Below are 17426 nucleotides of genomic sequence, written 5' to 3' on the forward strand. Positions count from 1 at the left end.
TTTTTCCTCATCTCGGTCCTAAAAGGCTTCCCCTTTATCCTTAAACTGTGACCCCTCGTTCTGGACTTCCCCAACATCAGAAACAATCTTCCTGCATCTAGCCTGTCCAATCCCTTTAGAGTTTTATACGTTTCAATAAGATCCCCCCTCAATCTTCTAAATTCCAGTGAGTATAAGCCTAGTCGATCCAGTCTTTCTTCATATATAAGTCCTGCCATCCCAGGAATCAATCTGGTGAACCTTCTCTGTACTCCCTCTATGGCAAGAATGTCTTTCCTCAGATTAGGGGACCAAAACTGCACACAATATTCCAGGTGCGGTCTCACCAAGGCCTTATACAACTGCAGTAGAACCTCCCTGCTCCTGTACTCAAATCCTTTTGCTATGAATGCCAACATACCATTTGCCTTTTTCACCACTTGCTGTACCTACATGCCCACCTTCAATGACTGGTGTACAATGACACCCAGGTCTCGTTGCACCTCCCCTTTTCCTAATCGGCCACCGTTCAGATAATAATCTGTTTTCCTGTTCTTGCAACCAAAGTGGATAACCTCACATTTATCTACATTAAATTGCATCTGCCATGAATTTGCCCACTCACCTAACCAATCCAAGTCACCCTGCATCCTCTTAGCATCCTCCTCACAGCTAACACTGCCGCCCAGCTTCGTGTCATCCGCAAACTTGGAGATGCTGCATTTAATTCCCTTGTCTAAATCATTAATATATATTGTAAACAACTGGGGTCCCAGCACTGAGCCTTGCGGTACTCCACTAGTCACTGCCTGCCATTCCGAAAAGGTCCCGTTTACTCCCACTCTTTGCTTCCTGTCTGCCAACCAATTCTCTATCCATATCAGTACCATACCACCAATACCATGTGCTTTAAGTGTCAACTGCTTACTCCTTTCCATTGATGCTGCCTGACTTGCTGAGTTCCTCCAGCATGTTGTGTCTGTTGCTCAATAGCGAGGAGAAGCTATCATACGCACACCCCTCAGCTTCTGTGAGAGAAAAAAGTGTTCAGTGAAAATGGCTCCAGATCTGATGAAGGCTCCTCGGCCGGTAACAGGTCAGCCACTTGTGGGATGCTGTGCTGAATCAGATTAATTGATCTATTGATATACTGGGCTTGTCTTTCTAATTTGTACCAAGTGTCAAACCAACGTATTCTAATGTATTGAAGCCCAGTACATTTCAAGGGATGCTCACAGCTCCTCACCACACCTGAGTCCAGTATTTTCAATTTTTCCTGCATTTCTGCATTGCATGTAGATTTAAATTGCATCATTGCTCCTTAGTGTACACAGTGTAAAAGTCAGCACAGATTTGGAGATTCTACGTGAAACCAACCGATCTGCTGCCGAACTGGTTCGGTGTTTCTTGCTCTCAGATAGAGATCGTTCTACACTTGTGGATATGAGCAAACTCAGTGTGCGTCGTGAGGAAAGAATATGTGGAGTCAGCTGTGTGTACTGTACATTGCGACTCGAAGCAAACACTGTCACCCGAATATTAGCCAGAATGCCAGATCTATACTGGTACCTCCTCTGTAATCAATGATTCTCTGCATTATAGATAAGGTAAATGCAAGTAGGTGTTTTCCACTGAGGTTGGGCGGGACTCCAACTGGAGGTCATGGGTTAAAGGTGAAAGGTGAAAAGTTTAAGGGGAACATGAGGGGAATCTTCTTCACTTGAAGGACCATGAGAGTGTGGAACGACCTGACAGCGCAAGTGGTGCATGTGAGCTCGATTTCAACATTTATGAGAGTTTGGATGGTAGGCTATGGCCCCAGTGCAGGTTGATGAGAGTAGACAGTTTAAATAGTTCGGCACAGCCTTGATGGGGGGAAGGGTTCATTTCTATTCCTATGACTCTAATTATATCATTAAGAGTGTAAACGAATAGGCTTATTAAATTGTTATCTGCCGAAAACATGGGCTGACTGATAAATCATCAAATTGCTTTCTCTTTGCAACCTCCACTCACAAAATCTATAAATCACAAATTCCAAGTAAAAAGTAATCAAAAAGGGACGATAAGGTAACCTTGAGACCTGAATCATAAATCAGATATTAGTATGTAAAGACAAACATAACAAACAGGCTATTTGTTCTATTAAAGTCAGGTACTCATGTAAACATTACATTACAGATTTTGGCTCCAATCCTCAGCAGTTGCTGATCTCCCTGTGGACAAATACAAATACAGATACTTTATTGTCACCAAACAATTGATACTAGAGTGTACAATCATCACAGCGATATTTGATTCTGCGCTTCGCGCTCCCTGAAGTACAAATCAAAGTAAATATAATAAAAATTTAAATTATAAATCATAATTAGAAAATAGAAAAGGGAAAGTAAGGTAGTGCAAGTCAGGTCCAGATATTTGGAAGGTACGGCCCAGATCCGGGTCAGGATCTGTTCAGCAGTCTTATCACAGTTGGAAAGAAGCTGTTCCCAAATCTGGCCATACGAATCTTCAAGCTCCTGAACCTTCTCCCGGAGGGAAGAGGGTCAGAAAGTGTGTTGGCTGGGTGGGTCTTGTCCTTGATTATCCTGGCAGCACTGCTCCAACAGCATGTGGTGTAAAGTGAGTCCATGGATGGAAGATTGGTTTCTGTGATGTGCTGGGCTATGTTCACGATCTTCTGCAGCTTCTTCCGGTCTTGGACAGGACAACGTCCATACCATTCCAATCATCTCAGTACTTACAGGTTCCCAGAATCTTCCAATACAGGTAAAGGCTGTTAGGTCTATTTTACCAGTCCTGGTACAGGATGCCTAAGAGCCTTTTTTCCCCTGTAGGCACCACAAACTAGACCAAAGAGAGGCACTCTAGTCCACATCAGTACAATGGGCCGAAGAGCCCCTGCTCCCCTGTAAATTTTTATCAAAAGCAATGATCTCCCATTTGGGAAAATTCATTCAGGTTGATCTGTGTGAGTGAACTGTTCTGGGTGCAGTGTAACACGTTTACAAAGGAGAAGTTTACGGTGTTTGGAAATACTCTGCTCCAGAGCAGCGGTCTCCCTGTTTTTAAAGAGTTACCTTCAACAAAAATCTGCACGTGTATTAATAAGATTTCGGTGTTTTCAACTTGATGTCTGAAGGTGAATTGATTTACCCAAATGATGTTTATTTATCGTTAGGAAATAATATTCCATCCACAAACAACAAAATTGGTCACTACAGTCAAAAGCCTGGTTTAGTGGATCCAGGAGGATTGTTTGTCTGTGAAGTAACATAGAGGGGACATAATGTCCAGGGCTGGAACGGGGGTTGAAAGTGAGTGGAACAAAGGGATCCAGGATTGTTGATGATATTCCATTCCTGCTGGAAGATTGTGACGTTAATATTAGGTAGCAAGTAAAAAAGCTTTACTGCATCTCAGTGGTGGTGGGGGTGGGGGGATAGTTAAAGGAGAACATTCGTACTAATAAGATGATGAAAGGTTTGATCTTTTACCTTTGCCGCAATAGAGTCTGCGATTTCAGTGCTGTTTCATTCCACAACATGTTTTCCATTCTCCAAATGCAAGCTGGCCTGAATATGTGCCTCACCTAAAAGCCGATGCTAACTGTCTAGTTCTGCATTTACTACAGGGTAAAGAGGGCTATGCTGGGACCCCATGACTGGATTTCGTTGCCTGTATCCACGGGCCTTACCTGGTTATTGGTGGAGGGCCTGGAGGCTGAGACTGCATATCAGTTCAGTGTGCTAGCACAGAATAAACTTGGCACAGGGCCCTTCAGTGAAGTCGTCACTGTGAACACACTGGGTGAGTAAAGTTATATTTAGTTGTCTTGTGTACTAATGCAGAACGCTGGGGGAAATCAGCGTGTCAGACAGCATTGATGGAGGAGAATAAACAGTCAACGTTTCAGGCCAAGGACTTTCATCAGGATGAATGGTCTCGATGAACATTCTCGACCTGAAATATCGACTGTTTATTCTCCTCCATAGATGCTACCTGACCTGCTGAGTTCCCCCAGCATTTAGTGTGTGTTGCTCTCGAGTTCTAGCATCTGAGAACCTCTTGTGTTTGTGACTTGGGTTTTTATTTCTTTAGTGAAGGGCCTTCCAGCCCTTTAAGCCGCACTTCCCCAGCAACCCACAACACCAATTAACCCTAATCTAATCACGGGACAATTTACAATGACCAATTAATCTACCTGGTACATCTTTGGACTGTGGGAGGAAACCGGAGAACCGGGGAAAACCCTTGCATTCCACGGGGATTCCTTACAGAGCGGCGCCGGAACTGAACTCTAAACACCTGCGCTAACCTCTGCGCTACCGTGGCACCCGCATACTAATCCTTTCTGTTCTGTGATGTCCTTTATCTACATGATACAAAAACATAATTTAGATTTTATTGATTTATGAGCCTTTAATTTGTCAATTTTTAAGCCACTATAGAAAGCCACTCTGTCTTATTTTGGAACATGATTTACAGGCTGCTGCATTCAATTTAAACTTTATCGTTAGTGCACCAGTCTCTCCTTGAGAATCTTTCAGCCATGGATTTTAACAAGAAATCACTACTAAAAGAAGAAATATTGTAGCCTCAAAAAAAGCAAAGGCTGGATACTACTGTGGCATAGCAACAAGTGGTGGAAAAAGAAGAACCATTTGTGTCTGCACAAATCCAAGAGGGTCCACCTATTTTTATAAGGAATTACTGTTGACCATGTTTTTATTGGCTGCCGGACAGAAGCTTCCCTTCTGATTCTTTATTTGCTTGATTAGGATATTGAGAAATTGCACCCTTACTTGAAGCACAAAATGCCCGCTGTGTGTAGCAGTCATTGTTGCGTTAGTGAAAAGCATGTTTAGAAATAACGATGGTGGTTTTCATTCCAACTCCAGGATTAAAATGTGTTCTGTGCCGTTCCTGATTGAAACTCTCTACAGTTAAACTTCTAAAAGGGATCTCACGAAGGAAAAGTGACATTGGAGGCAGGGAAGTGAAATCAATGTATGTATCAGCACAGGAGCAGTGGCTTCCTTCAATGCTGTAATCCCCATGGTTAAGGCACACCTCCAGTCATTTCCATGGAGACCAAATTACCTAAACCCCCAGGTCCATAGAGTTCCAGGTCCTTCAGCCCAACTTATCCATGCCAACCATGGTGCACGTGAAGATAGTCCCATTTGCCCTTATTTGGTCCATATCCCTCTAAACCCCTTCTATCCATGTACCTATTCAAATGTCTTTAAAATGTTGTTATGTTACCTGCCTCAGCCAGTCTTTCTGGCAGCTCATCCCACATATGGTACCACCCTCCGCGTGAATACGTTGCCCCTCGATTCCCTTTTAAATTATTCACAGCCAGTTTTAAATCGTGTAATCAAAAGTTATAATGGATCTCACCTCCAGGGCACTATAGAACGGCTGTGGAAAATTCTGCATGGAAGTGAGGAAACACACAGGGGGTGGGGAACCCTCCCTCCCAACCTCTCCTCATAATTATGTTCACTGGTCTGATTGCCACCCAGCACAGGCTGATCACTGCATTGAACTTGACTGCAAATTCATTAAAATGACTGCTGGGAACAGTAGAGACACCCAACAATGGTGTATCCAAGCATAATTAACAGCTAAGGCTGAGAGACAGGATTAGTGTGTGTATTGGCACAGGAGAAGTGACCTTCAGTGCTGCCATTCGTATGATTTAGGCTTGCTGCCAGGTTTTTCAATAGAGAATGAATTATCTAAACCCCAGTTCTAAATCGACCAATGAAAAATTCTGTTAGGAAATGATATATCAAAACTACTGAGATGTGCAGAGAACCATTTCCTTGCCAGCCTGTCACAAGGTTTGCTCTTTCTTTTACTGTCAGTTAAAAGTGATCCAATTTCTGTCAGTAAGACAGAGGTGAGTATTGCACACAGTTACGATATCATTACGAGCTTCAGTGATCCCAGAAGGACATCAACTGTGTTAAGACAAATGGCACCTGAAAGTGCCTAGTCCAATTTCTTGGTATTCAGGCCCTCCGCTGTATATCATTGCATTAAAACATGAGGTGAGTCATTTTAATGCCTCATTTGTGCGTAAGGAAGGATGGTACTAGTTTCTAGATACTCTGTAAAAAAAAAGATTGGGAAGTTGAGGCTGTAAATTTTCTTGTTTGCACAAAAGTCCTTTAAATACTTCCGAAGCATTTCAAAACTGTGATAACTGCCAGCAACGGTACATTATTCATCATTTATCATCTCCCCTCTTCTCTCCATTTTTACTCAGTCATAAATAGTGCTCAGACTAATGCTGATTTGCCTAGATTTATATTTGGGATAGTTACTGATGCCCACATAAGATCTGGCTTCTATCACGTTACTCAGATAATTGGCAACTTCAGACATTTTGGTGAAATTCCTGTGCATAAGCTTATATTGAAATATGACAAGAAGAAAAGAAGGCACATCGCTTTTCTTGGTAATGTCAGTAGCAAGATTGAAACTGATGGTTATGACCACTACAGGAAGGAGAGTTTGTGCTCACAGGGGATTTTGAGAATATGGAAAGCTTCATTGCAAATGACAATTGAGATAGAAATATTTAAAAGGAGCCTGAGTGAGGAAAACCTATGCATGTCCATTCTGAATCATCCAGTATAAAATTTCTGATCTAAAGGCCATAAACTAATATTGATAAACCACAGAATAATAACTTTAAAATATATATCTTAAAATCATGTATTATGTTTTGTAACTTTTAAAATATTAAACTAATTTGAAGAAAAAGAGTTTAACTTGGTTTTTTACTTTAAGCAAGGCATGCACATGTCGCATGATAGCATCATGACCTCTGCAATTCAGGTATTTTTACATATAACCGACAATGAATTATAGAAACCACCAAGAATGCTTATTTTAACAATATTTTTACAATTTACTGAAATGGTGCTGAAATACATAACATCATGCACCAGCACATGTTAACATTTTTGTCAAATCTAGAATGGATACTGTTAGTGTCTAAAATATATAATGATGGATACAGGATGAAATTTCAGATTATGGTAAATTACATCACAGATTATGGTAAATCTAAAAACTGTTAGTTACTTGTGTTTAATGTGAGATGTAATAAATTGAGTGCACATAATGATAAGGAATAATGTAGCCTTGATGGTATTGTTAGTCTTCTTAAATCTTGTTAAGTCTTGTTAGTCTCTGAATACTAAACACATTGTAGTACATCTTAGATCATGAAAATGGGTTTGTGATGCACTAGGTAGTTACATGTTTAGCAGGGTTTATCAGGCATTACCCCGAATAGTACACACAGTTTACAATTTGGGGTAACTGAAAGTCACTGAATGACTTTGAACACAATAACATGTCTGCATTATGCAACAAAACAAGTCTTGTTATATAGCTCTGAAAATTTTAAACTATCAAAGTTTCAGGAAAGATTAAATGGAAAAAATTCTAAAACCTATTTTCTGGTGACTGTAAGGTTGTCTGTTCCTGATCTAGTAATTACTTACTTTCTCTGCCACCTTTGGGACTATCACTCAAAGCTAAAAAGTGGGACTATTGAAGTTCACAGCCACACCACCAGGTGGCAGAACTTACTGTAGAATTATACATCAATTGAACATGAAGATCAGCCTAGAAATTCATGCAGCTTGAGCATCATGTTAATTCATTATTGCACAACACAGTGACGATTTTGGGCATGGGCCTGCCATTTGAAAATTTATTGGCACCAAGGCCAACTCAGCAATTTCTTGGTTTGGCAATCAACCAGTGAAAGCACTACTCCCCCACTAACTCATTGACCCAACTCCCTCATAACTTTAAAGCTAGCTTATGTTTAATGCAGATATTTTTGCTGGTTAAGTAGAAACCGGAATGATTTTGTCTGATTGGTTGATTAGTCTGACCTCTGCTTGACCTATTACTTGATGCCACAGAACCATCTGAACATACAAAAATTTAAAAAATAAACTGCAAGAAATATGAAATGAAAGCAGAAAATGCCGTAAAATTTCAGCACATCATGTCAAATCTGTGGAAAGAGAAGCAGTCAACATTTCAGGACTGTAACCCTTTGTTAGATCTGGGGAAAAAAGAGAGATGCATGTAGGTATTCAGAAAGAGAGAAGCTTGGGGAGGGATGTGTAGAACAGAGGGAATTCCTATGAAGCCATTTCAACACATCCTATCACAGACATTACCTTTGTTCCACACACCCCTCTCCCACCTTCCTTCCTCCTGAAAATCTATGCACATCTGTCTCTTTCCCAGTTTTGACAAAGGGTCACAGACCCGAAACATTGACTGTGTCTTTCCACAGATGCTGCCTGACTTGAGATTTTCCAGCACTTTCTGTTTTGTTATATACAATCATACATATGAATTAAGAGCAAGGGTTCTCAAAATGGCACCAACATGTCTGCTGAGTAGCAACACTTGGGGTTATCTTGCTATTTGTCTGAAGAAGGTGATGAGGATAATGAGGGTTGCCTAGGGAGATGAGGATAATGAGGTTTGGAAAATTTTTTGGTCCTATCATGGGGTAACAAAACAGTGCCAACTTCTTTCTTCACCCAAAGTCTCATATTTTTAATTATTGGCTAAATGTGGATACTTCACACTCGTCAGACCAGTCTTAATATCAATGCAATGGATTCATTAGGAACCTAGAAGTTCAAAGATTCAAAGTACATTTATTATCAAAGTATGTATGCAGTATAAAACCATGAGATTCATCTCCCCACAGACAGCCACTAAACAACGAAACAACATCGAACGCATTCAAAGAAAACATCAAGCATACAGCGCGCAAAATAAAAAACGAATCGCGCAAATGGCAAAAAAAAGGAGCAAAAAAACACAGAGTTTAAGATATCAAACCACAATGTCATTGAACCAGTCCAAAAATGTTCAGTTTAGTTTCACCGGGCTTCAGATTTTCTCATATTTAAATGAAGGCTTTCTGAAATAAACATAATCATAGCTGCTTCAGATTTAATGCATAGTTGATATTTGTAGAAATAAAATTGAATTAAAGGGTTAGTCACATTCTTCATGTCTGTAAAATGCTGAGATCTACATTCGAGTTAAGGTCCTTTCAATATGGAGCTTCGTATGGTGACTGTTCAAGTACTTTGCCAATTACTTTCTGACGTAGGATGGAAGTTTTGGTTTCTACAATATAAAGCAGTGAGTCTCAAAGCCTTCACGTCTCTTCTGGTGAAGGAGTGTTCACTCACCTCTTTAATTACTTCAAATCTAGGTCTCCTCGTAGTTAACCAGGCTGCCAAGGGAACTAGGTTCTTGCTTTTCTCCTTTCTACAATTTTACCCAATAGTATCACATTACCAGACTACACTTGTAACAAAGAAAATTGGAAAGGAGTCTGGGATACATTATATCCTGGCCTGTAGATTTATTGCCAGCAATACAGAAATGCAAGAAGTAGGGGAGTAATAACTGACTTCTGAATACTAAAGTGGGATTGGCAGTATGTGACATTTGCATTGAGATTGAGGAGGCAGTTAATGGTGCTCTTGCTTTGGCAGAATACATTCAACAGAAGAGTCTAAAACCTTGCTCACTCTTTCAGCTTTCCCTGTTACCACCCGAGAACCACTGGTGCTGCTTTCTCCACCAAGGTGCCTAACAGCCAATCGAACACACCAAGGAGTATTGCTGTCTTGGCTTTCACCAGCCAACCATAGCTATCCAATCAGCCATTATGTCATGGAGTTCCGCCTGGGAGAGAGGTGGGAGATCTTAGATGAAGCAATACCAGGGACTGAAACCGAACTGCTGACCAAGGAGTTATCTCTGGTAAGGCATTACCCGGCAGCTACTGAAGAAATTCATAATGGATGTAAGAACAGACTGAGTATATTGACATGAAGGTTAAAGCATGATATTCACAAGTTTTCAGTGAGTGTTGGCAGTGTTACTACTGGGCAAGCTATCTGTAATATAGTCACCTGAACCAATAATACCAAAGAGCAGGATTCCTTGCACCCACGAATAGGTCTCAAGATAACTGCCCAGTAACCTTGTGGAGAGGCCATAATGTCTTCCAATTCTATTTAGTCAGTGTGTTCACAACCAAAGTGTACTGCCTGGTCTCGGGTCCAGAAGAAAACAATTGTTGGAAAGAGAGCCTCAGTGGCAGTGGGCCAGGCACGGTATTTGTATAGCCTGGAGAAGCACTGAAACTCTGTAGAGTAAACAGAATCCAACCAGACAGACCTTTTCCAGCTGATGTTGGGCTGTGCATGGTCCACTTTGGACTTCCCTAATATGGTAAAGAGATGCATGGATTTAACTGAACCCAGCAGCTATTGCAGGGGAAGACTGTGGTATATACTCCAGTGTATTAACCCAAGCTAGAACCCAACTGACTTTCTCTCCACTAAATTGGACAGAATGAGTATTGGGCTGGTGAGTGACATCTTCTTCACCATTACCACCAAGGCATCAAAGAGAAACATATACCTTAACTCCTTCTCCTTGGATGGCCCAGTCTTTACAATTTGGACAATGCAATGGTTAACACCACAAGATCATAAGAGATAGGTGCAGAGTTAAGCCATTCTGCCCATTGAGCCTGCTCCAACATTCAATCATGTCTAATTAATTATCCTTCTCAACCCTGTTTTCTGTCTGCTCACTGTAACCTTTAATACCCTCACTAATGAAGCACACATCAATCTCTGCATTAAATATACCCAATGATTTGGCCTCCACAGCCATCTGTGGCAATGGATTCGACAGATTCAGCCCCCTACAGCTAAAGAAATCTCTCCTCCTCTCTGTTCTAAAGGCATGTTCTTCTATTCTGAGGCTGTGCTCTCTGATCCTAGACACCCCCCCCCCCCCACTCCACTAATGGAAGCACCCTCACTGAACTCAATCTGTCTAAGCCTTTCAATATTTGGTAGGTTTCAATGAGATCCCCCTCATTCTTCTAAATGCCAGTAAATACAGGCCTACAACCTAGGCCAGCTGATGGTGCAGTGACATCAGCGCTGGACTCCGGAATGGAGGTTCCCGGGTTCAAATCCAATCGAGCCGTTCCCGATTACGCTTTCCATCCATGCCGGGTTGAGTGTTGAGCTCACAACTCGACCTCATAAAGTAAAGGAAAATACTGTGAAATGTCTGTGTGAGGAGTGGTGCGCCACACAGTCTTTTGTTCCACACCTTGTAAGGCATGAAAATGCCCGACGCTGGCCTCTCAGGCCTGAGTCCACGTCATCATCATCAGCCATCAAACACTCCTTGTACGTTAACCTATTCATTCCCCATGTAATGTATGGATCTGTTTTTAGACCAATGAACCCAGCCTTAGCACCACGCATTGATCTGTTGTCTGTGCATGTGCTATTGTCTACATGTGCATTGTTCTCTCTTTTGCTGCAATGTGAATACACCAGTAAACACCATCTACCGTGTGTGTGCTTTTATTTAATATATGAGTAGATGTGCACAGACACAACAAATTGGCAGTGAGGATGGGATCCAGTATAGATAGCTTGTCTTTGGCGTCACATCAGCTCCAGCAATTTGGCAAAGAGCAATGGACCGAGTGCTCCCAGATATCCCAGGAACACAATGTTACCTTGATGACATCATTGCAACTGGCACCTCCAGAACCTTGGTAAAGTGCTTACCAGGCTGAGTGAGTATGGTCTGCGTGCAAAGAGAGAGAAATGTGAGTTTTTCAAGAATGAAACCTCATATTGTAGATATGTCATTGACAAGCATGGCCCATATACATCACAAGAGAAGACTGAAGCAGTGATACAGGCACCCAAACCAGGAAATGTGTCCCCACTCAGGTCATACTTGGGCCTTGTGAACTACAACCACCGGTTTCTCCCAAACATAGCTATAGTGCTGCATCATTGAACACACTGTTACAGATAGGAACAAAGCGGGAGTGGTCAAAGAGATGTGAAAGAGCATTCAAGGGAAAAAAGAGACTAATACCATCCAATGAAATGCTCATTCATTATGACCCATCCCTGCCCATCAGACTGGCATGTGATACATCCACTTGTGGCATTGGAGCCATTTTGTCACACATTATGAAAGATGCATCTGAACACCTAGCACTTTTTCTAGGAGCCCACATGACCTCGAGATAAAAGTTTACTGTAGTGACAGATCCGCTTGTTTCCATTTTCAGTCCCAGGAAGGGAATTCCAGTGACGTTGCAATGTTGGGCACTTTTCCCAAGAGCTCACTCTTATGACATGGTGCAAAGCAACACAGCAACAGTGATAGCTTGCCACGTCTTCTACTATTGGCAACTGAAGAAGCAAAGTCTTCATACTGTGACCCAGCAGAAGTGTTCCACATTGCATTGGTGAACCAGTTGCTGGTAACAAATTCCATAACACAAAGGGAAACAAGGAATGACTAGACATTGTCAAAAGTCTATGACATCAGCATGCAAGGATGGCCAGCTCATGGTAACCCTATGTTTCCAGAGTTCTCAGTGAGACAAGACCATCTGTTGGTATGTCAAAGGACAGTCTTGTGGTTCTCTCTAAACTGCACACCCGAGTGTTAGAAAATCTGCATGAAGGACACCTGGGTACAGTCAAGATGACTATCTTCACCAGGAGTGGCTTACCTGAACAAATTGTGAGTAACAATGGACCACAATACAGTTCAGAAGAATTCCAACTGTTCATGAAGAAAATTGGCATCAGACATTTCAAGTCAGCTCCTCAGCACCCAGCAACGAATGGGTTAGCTGGAAAGTTTATCCAAACCTTCAAGAAATCCATTAAAACAATGGACAAGAAGGACATTTCTTAGCAGCACAAAGTAGACAACTTCCTTTTTGTGTACTCTGTTTATGCAACAACAAATTAAACACCCGCAATGCTGTCCATGAGCAGAAATCTGAGATCTCGCATTGACCTCCTGAAAGCAGATCTCTCGAGAAAAGTGCAGAGCGAACAGTCCAGCCAGTTGCCAAGTAAATCGGCAAGGAGCTTCGAGGTTAGACAGGAAGTCCTAGCGCGTGATTAGCGAGAAGACTAGTGGACACCCGGCTCATATCTACAAGAACTGGATCATTGATGTACACAGTGGGTGTTGGAGATCATACATGGAGACATCATGTGGACCAGATACTGGAGGCTCAACCGAAGAACACACCTGAGTCGACTGCATCCAACAAGATGGACACATTACAATCACCAGACTTGTCTCTCAGTGATGATGTCTCTGACAGCAACGTGACACTGGAAACTGAGAACATTGTCTTAGACAAGACACCTGCCAAACCTAATGCCTCTCCACAGGTCCAGAGGTGCTATCCTAAAAGAAACAGGGCGCCGCCCAAAAGACTGAACCTTTAGAACTGTGAAGTTAGTTATGGACTGTTATTGTGAAAGCATGTTTATTTGGAATATGGGTTTATGAAAGGGAAATAGAATGTTTTGTATATATACAGTTCTAAAGGGGGAGGAAGTGTAATGGGGATCTATTTCTTTTAGAGCAATGATGCCCCCCCCCAGCACTACATATTGATCTGCTGTCTGCACATGCATATTGCTCGCTCTCGCTGCAACGTGAATACATTTGGCCCTCCTTATCCGCGAGTTCCGCATGCGCGAACTCAACCAACCGCGAATTGAGAAAACCCGGAAGTGCGCTTCCAGCACTCATTGTTCACCCCGCATCTCGTTCGTTCGTTACTTTGTTCCTGTGTAAAAATGGCTCCTAAAAAGTAATTACATGGTCAAAGCAATTCCTCAAAGGCTAAGAGGGAGCATAAAGTGCTATCTCTTGCCGAGTGTGTGGCTAGAGGACATGTCACAGAAGAATATCCCTGTCGATGGCCAAATTATACGTGAAAAAGCTCTTAGTCTCTATGAGTACTACTGTGACGGGGTTGATGAGAGTGAGAGAAAAGAGTTTAAGGCTAGTAATGGTGGGCTAGCTGGCTATGTAAAGCGCTACAGCCTCAAGAACGTAAAGATCACGGGAGAATCGGCATCAGCTAATGCCAAGGCCGCAGCTGCATTCCCAGAGGAGCTCAAGAAACTCACAGAAGAGAAAGGCTAACTCGCAAGATTTGTTTGATGATGCAAAGAAAAAGAAGAAACAGCTTCCTATAACAATGTTTATAAGTAAAGCATCTGCAATTCTGAAGTTGCGACGTTCAGCGCCTGAAGATCCTCAGCCCTCAACCTCCACAGTTCCTGACTTTAGTATCATTGAGCCTCCTCCAAAGTGTCCTTATTCCCTAAATAAGACAGTGTAACAACTACTGTACAGGTATTGCAAGTTTTATTCATTGTTTGATCATTGTTCACCTCACGTCCCGTTCGTTCGCTGCTTGTGTTGTGAGCGAGAGAAACCTGTTGTTTTTTTTTCTTGTCAGTATTCCCTAAACAAGACAGTGTAACAACTATTTACATAGCATTTCCATTGTATTAGGTGTTATAAGTTCTGTAATCTAGAGATGATTAAAAGTTTTACTCATTGTTTGATCATTGTTCGCCTTGCGTCTTGTTTGTTCGCTGCTTGTGTTGTGAGCGAGAGGAACATGTACAGTTCTTTTTCTTGTCAATATTCCCTAAACATTAGAGTATAACAACTATTTACATAGCATTTACATTGTATTAGGTATTATAAGTAATCTAGAGATGATTTAAAGTATACTGGAGGATGTGCGTAGGTTATATGCAAATATTACGCCATTTTATATAAGGGACATGAGCATCCATGTTTTTTGGTATCCGCGGGAGGCCCCAGAACCAATCCCTCACAGATAAGGAGGGCCAACTGTATGCCAGTTAAAGCCATCTCCTGCGTGCGTGCTTTTATTTAATATATATGTAGTTGTGCACAAACACAATACTCCAGGTCATTTTCGGTGGGATCAAGTCCATAGTATATGAATGAGAGTCCTGTCCTGCTCTCTGTAAAGACACACAGAGTTGATGGAGTTTGGATCGGGCAGTGATCAGGAACAATTCCAATTTGGTTGATACACTCCACTGGGTCAAAATCAAGGCAAGTGCTGAAGACTGAGTAGGTGGGGACCTTGCTTGATCACAACAAGCAACTCAACTTGAAACGTTAAACTAAATGTCCTTTCATGTTTGCAGTGGGAGTTCAAATCTTAAGTGGCAAAGGGAAGTTTTCCTTGTAGAAAGTGATGGTTCTCTTTAAAGAGTGATTAAGGGGTAAATGGGTATCGGGCTTCACAGAGATAACAGAATAAAATGCAGATGTTTTATCTTCTTCCCTTGTCAGGACTCCTGGTATGAATTTCGTGCAATGGCTGTCATGCAGGACCTGATCAGTGAACCAAGTAATATCGTTGGGGTTTCTAGTTCAGGTAAGTTGCACGTGTATTCTCAACGACAAAATCACCATTGTATAAGAACATAAAACATTGTATCTCAAGGACAGGCCCTTTAGCCAGGATATTGTGCAAAACTAATTAATCTACTGACTCCTAACCCTTTCTGCCTCTAAACCCCTCCGTGCCTATCTAAAAGCTTCTACTTCCACCTCCATCACCCCTGGTAGAGTATTCCAGTAGCTCACCATTCTCTGTAAAGAACCTCTCCTGTGAACCTTCTCCATCTCACCTTAAATGCATGCCTTCTGGAACTGGACATGTCAACTCAGGGAAAAAGATATCTGTTGTCCTCTGGAAAGGATGGAGGGAGGTTGTTCAAATGTATGGCCCATTGTTGTTTCCTTGAACAAGTTCTCTCTGCTTTTAGACATCTTTTCACCACCTGACGTGCCAGAGGAAGGCCTAGCCCGTCCTGTTGTGGCTGGGATTGTCGCCACCATCTGCTTCCTGGCAGCAGCCATTTTGTTCAGTACTCTGGCTGCTTGCTTTGTGAACAGGCAGCGGAAGCGGAAAAATAAGAGGAGGAGGGGTGAGTAGGAGACAGCCTTTCATTTGGGGAGGGGCACATTGCTATTGAATTGGCAAATTTCCAGAAACTGTTTGCAGTCATTTCTCAGTAGAGTGAAGGTTTCAAAAGTTTGCCTTAACAACAAATCAAAAGAATTCAAATTAAAACATTATTGCTTTAAGAAACTTACATACCTAAAAGAAACCTGACCTTTCTATTTCACAGACATCTTACCATTGGAAAAGGGTCAGGGCTGTTAAAGGGGTCATACCTTGGCAAATGTCTTCCCGAGCTCCCAGAGCATGCAGTGAGTCAGTTATACCTTGTTGGGTATTGTTCCTTTCCACGCCTGGTGGTACATTGGGCGGCATTTTTGCTGTTTCCGTAGCATTTGACTTTTTTACGAGGCTGAGTTGCCAGCACTCAACCCAGCACAAATGGAAAGCATGCAAGGAGCTGGCCGGATTCGAACTGGGGACCATTTGCCTCGAAGTCCGGTGCTGATGCCACTACACCACCAGCCGGCTACCCTGTGGCATGGACGGTTCAAGATACCGTCATCTGTCCATACAGGTCAATGTGAGCTCCAGTTATCAGTTACAGAAACTCTGATCTGCGCTAGGGGATGCTTACGCTTTGGATGATACTCAGCATAAAAAATTATATCCAGCATATAAAACAATATCCCGGGTGGCACATTAAGTCACTCAGGTTTCAATAACTTCACAATGAAATACTCCTTGTTAAAATATATGTTAATAACACGGGTCCCAGGCTGTGATCCATTGATCTAACCCCTACTGTTATGTAAATAATACTCTCTGTACATTTGATAAAGTCAATACACATGCAAATACATAGTGTCATTGCACATGGTATGGCTGTCTCATAGTGCCAGCAACACTAGTTCAATTATTACCTCTGATGCTGATGGATTGGACTTCACAAGAAAAGAGGCACATGTATACTGCAAGATTGCAGGTTATGTGCTATTTATGCATAAAATATGAATGAAAATAGGAATTCCCTCATCCAGCTAGTTTTCTGTCACCCAATACAAACTGGGACTGCAGTTATTGAGTGTGCTTATGGTTAAGTTATTGACAACTATGGAGAAGAATGGACCACTGGTTTGACGACGTGACTTTGAATCCCAGCATGGCAGCTGTGATATTTAAATTCAGGTAAATAAAGAAATATGGAATGAAAAGTTGGCCTCAATAATGTTAGCATGGTTTATTGTAACATCCAGCCTGGTTCATCAATATACATTGCAAGAAAATCTGTCTTCCTTTCCAACTCTGGTTTAACTGCGATTCCAGACCCTCCAATATTGAGCTTCCTTCTCCCTTAAGGGACATTTACAGACGGACCATAAATGACAGTTTTGCCTATGATGTCCCTAATTGAATGCATTTTTAAGAATGTAAAATAAGTAAAGCCAGTCAGGCGACACTGAGCTGTTGTGCATTTCCAGAAAAGAGAATCCCATGGGTTCATTCCCTCATTCAATAGAGCTTCTGTTGTCAGCCA

At 41.9% G+C, this 17426-nt stretch overlaps 1 protein-coding gene across 2 annotated transcripts in view; it reads left to right on the top strand.

Annotated features, from left to right (window-relative positions):
* igsf9bb (immunoglobulin superfamily, member 9Bb) overlaps positions 1-17426 on the top strand; it is a 687093-nt gene that overhangs the window by 651793 nt on the left and 17874 nt on the right. For both annotated transcript variants that reach the window (XM_059957059.1, XM_059957060.1), the window contains exons 13-16: positions 3614-3789; positions 9593-9819; positions 15274-15358; positions 15753-15914. In XM_059957059.1, the coding sequence (XP_059813042.1) occupies positions 3614-3789; positions 9593-9819; positions 15274-15358; positions 15753-15914 (650 nt within the window). The remainder of the gene's footprint in view (positions 1-3613; positions 3790-9592; positions 9820-15273; positions 15359-15752; positions 15915-17426) is intronic.

This window comes from Hypanus sabinus, chromosome X2 (assembly GCF_030144855.1).
Source record: "Hypanus sabinus isolate sHypSab1 chromosome X2, sHypSab1.hap1, whole genome shotgun sequence".
NCBI classification, from domain to species: domain Eukaryota; kingdom Metazoa; phylum Chordata; class Chondrichthyes; order Myliobatiformes; family Dasyatidae; genus Hypanus; species Hypanus sabinus.